Below are 2,327 nucleotides of genomic sequence, written 5' to 3'. Positions count from 1 at the left end.
GGATCTGCCTGCGCCGAGACAGGTCTGTGACCGGCTTTGTTTCCTGTAGGCCCGAGGATCCCGAGCTGTCCTGCAGCTGTACCCCGAGAACTCGGAACAGGTACGGGACTTTGCTCGGTGGGGAAGAGCTGCAGGCTGAGGAGTCGTGTGGGGCTCTGGATGCACCGTGGTCCCCACCGTGGGTCTGTGTCTGTCCTTCCCACCATCTCTAAGGCTCTTCGAGAGCCCCCAGAAGCCCCTCCGAGGAGAATGCCCCATGCAGGTCCTGTCAGTTCGCTGTCTTGGGCTGAGCCTTAAAATCCAAGACATGGAACCTTGTCCTGGATTTTCCCTCTGCTCTGGGGTGTGAGCGCTGGCCTGGAGCCATCAGCACTGCCCTGTAACTCCCCGGGGCGGGAGAATCCTGCCCAGTCCCCCTCTCCCCAAGCCTGCTGCGCTGCTTCACCCAGGCTGGACTGAGGAGCAGGGCGGGCAGCAGGCTGCTGTCCAGATGGTCCTGCAGAGCCCAGAGCGGGTGCACCCCGTGTCTGGCACACACAGTCCAGAGGTCTCCAGGGTGTCACTGGTGTGTTGCCCTCTAAGTACCTTCTGGACGTGCTTCTCCTGCAGCTGGAGCTGATCACAGCCCAGGCCATGAGGGCCGGCTTCACTGGCGGCATGGTGGTGGACTACCCCAACAGCGCCAAAGCCAAGAAGTGAGTCCTGTGTCTCCGGGGATGTGGGGGGGGTTAACAGGGATTTCCCCTCCCTCCCCCCACCCCCGCCCAAGCTCTTCTCTCTCCCATGGTACAGCCCTGGCCAGGGGTTGCGGCTGAGATGTGACTCTGTCATAAACAGTCTCAGTCTTGCTTGGGGACTGGGAATCACAGGCTGAATCCCAGCTTCGTGCTCCTTCTTCTTACAGGTTCTTCCTTTGTCTCTTTGTTGGGGCATGTGGCGCATTACCCAAGGTGAGGAGCAACGTGAGGCAGCAGAGTTGCCTTCCTGGCTGCTGGGATGTGGGGAAGAGCTGCAGGCCAGGCTGGGAGCCAGGCAGCAGGGCATGAGCAGACGTGGCTTCGCTTATACCTTCGCCATCAGCCTCCCCCACCCCTGCTCTCCCTGGGAGCTGGCTGCTTTGCCACAATTTCTGCAAGACCAATTTGTTCCTGCTCCAGTCCTTCCCCTGACTGTCTGCTCAGAGGAGAGTGGAACTCCCCCGTTTTCTTTTCAGGGCCTTGGTACTGAGGGTGCTGCTGGAGAAGAGACACAGCAGGCAAAGTTCACCAACGAGAGGTACCGTGTAGGGGCTGAAGCTGCACGTTCTCCCCAAGCCAGGAGCGTGGGGGTGTAAGGGCTGGGTTTTGCTGGCTGAGGACCACAGCGCTGCCACGTGAGAAGTGACTGAAGGGAAGGGGTGGGGAGGACTCCTGGCAGCCCAGATGGGCACTGCTTTATTTTACAGGAGGGGCCCGGATACAAGGACCATCAGGGGTTGCTCTGGAGGACTCTGCTGTGGCGCCACGGGCTGTGCATGATGCTGGCCCTAGAGCTGCAGCTGAGCAGCTGCAGCTGAGTCCTCTCCGGTGCCCAGCTCTGCCTAGCTGTGGCCGGGGGTCCGGGTGGTGGCCAGGTCTCTTCCCACGCTCGCGGTGCAGGCAGGAGCACCTCTTGCAGCCAGTGGGGGAGACAGAGAACAGAACACAGAGGAAAGTCGTCGTGGCTGCCAGGAGGTTGTGGCTGCCACGTTTTCCTGCCTCGTACACTGCTGTCCCCACGCAGGCCAGGGGGTGCCTGGTCTGGGAGGGCAAAGGCTGAAGTGGCAGCTGGGGAAGCCAGAGGCTTTGTCTGCTTTGCCTGGAGTGGACAAGGGGCGGGTGGTTGTGCCTGGGCCTGTGTCCCCCGAGAGCCCAGAGCCCAGCATGCTGCTGGTACGTCAGATGCGGTGCAGGCGAGTGCTGGCCTGCTGCAGCCCAGGGAGGGTGGGTGGCCCTCGACTTGGCGCTGGGGCTGGCAGCAGCCTCCTCCCTCAGCACATTTGGAGCTGGACTCTTGGACCCGCTGCCCCCCTGCTGGCTGAGCCGCTTTCATCCCGGCAGGGCTGGTGGACAGGGTGGGTACTCGCTGTGTTTACGTGGCAGAGGGCATGCCCAGTGCTGGGTGGCAATCCTCGAGGGCAGACACTGCCCCTGCACCGCAGCTCCTCTTCAGCTGCTGCCCGCTTTCTTGGTAGGACCCGGTTCAGAAATGCCAAGGGCAAGTCTGTGAAGAAGAGCCGGGACTGGATCCTTGAGAAGAAGGAGCGTAGACGACGACAGGGCAAGTGAGTTCTGCTGGGTGCAGCCTCA

The 2,327-nt window shown here is 61.9% G+C and overlaps 1 protein-coding gene across 1 annotated transcript in view; it reads left to right on the top strand.

Annotated features, from left to right (window-relative positions):
• Window positions 1-2,327, top strand: part of WBSCR22 (Williams Beuren syndrome chromosome region 22) — a gene marked incomplete at its 5' end in the record, with an annotated part of 4,320 nt that overhangs the window by 1,707 nt on the left and 286 nt on the right. Inside the window, 5 exons of the mRNA XM_010131771.1 lie at window positions 50-100; window positions 610-695; window positions 905-950; window positions 1,214-1,275; window positions 2,213-2,302. Coding sequence (XP_010130073.1) covers window positions 50-100; window positions 610-695; window positions 905-950; window positions 1,214-1,275; window positions 2,213-2,302 — 335 coding nt within the window. The remainder of the gene's footprint in view (window positions 1-49; window positions 101-609; window positions 696-904; window positions 951-1,213; window positions 1,276-2,212; window positions 2,303-2,327) is intronic.

This window comes from Buceros rhinoceros, unplaced genomic scaffold (assembly GCF_000710305.1).
Source record: "Buceros rhinoceros silvestris isolate BGI_N320 unplaced genomic scaffold, ASM71030v1 scaffold40782, whole genome shotgun sequence".
Lineage (NCBI taxonomy): Eukaryota > Metazoa > Chordata > Aves > Bucerotiformes > Bucerotidae > Buceros > Buceros rhinoceros.
This window is presented reverse-complemented; position numbering and strand designations above follow the sequence as displayed.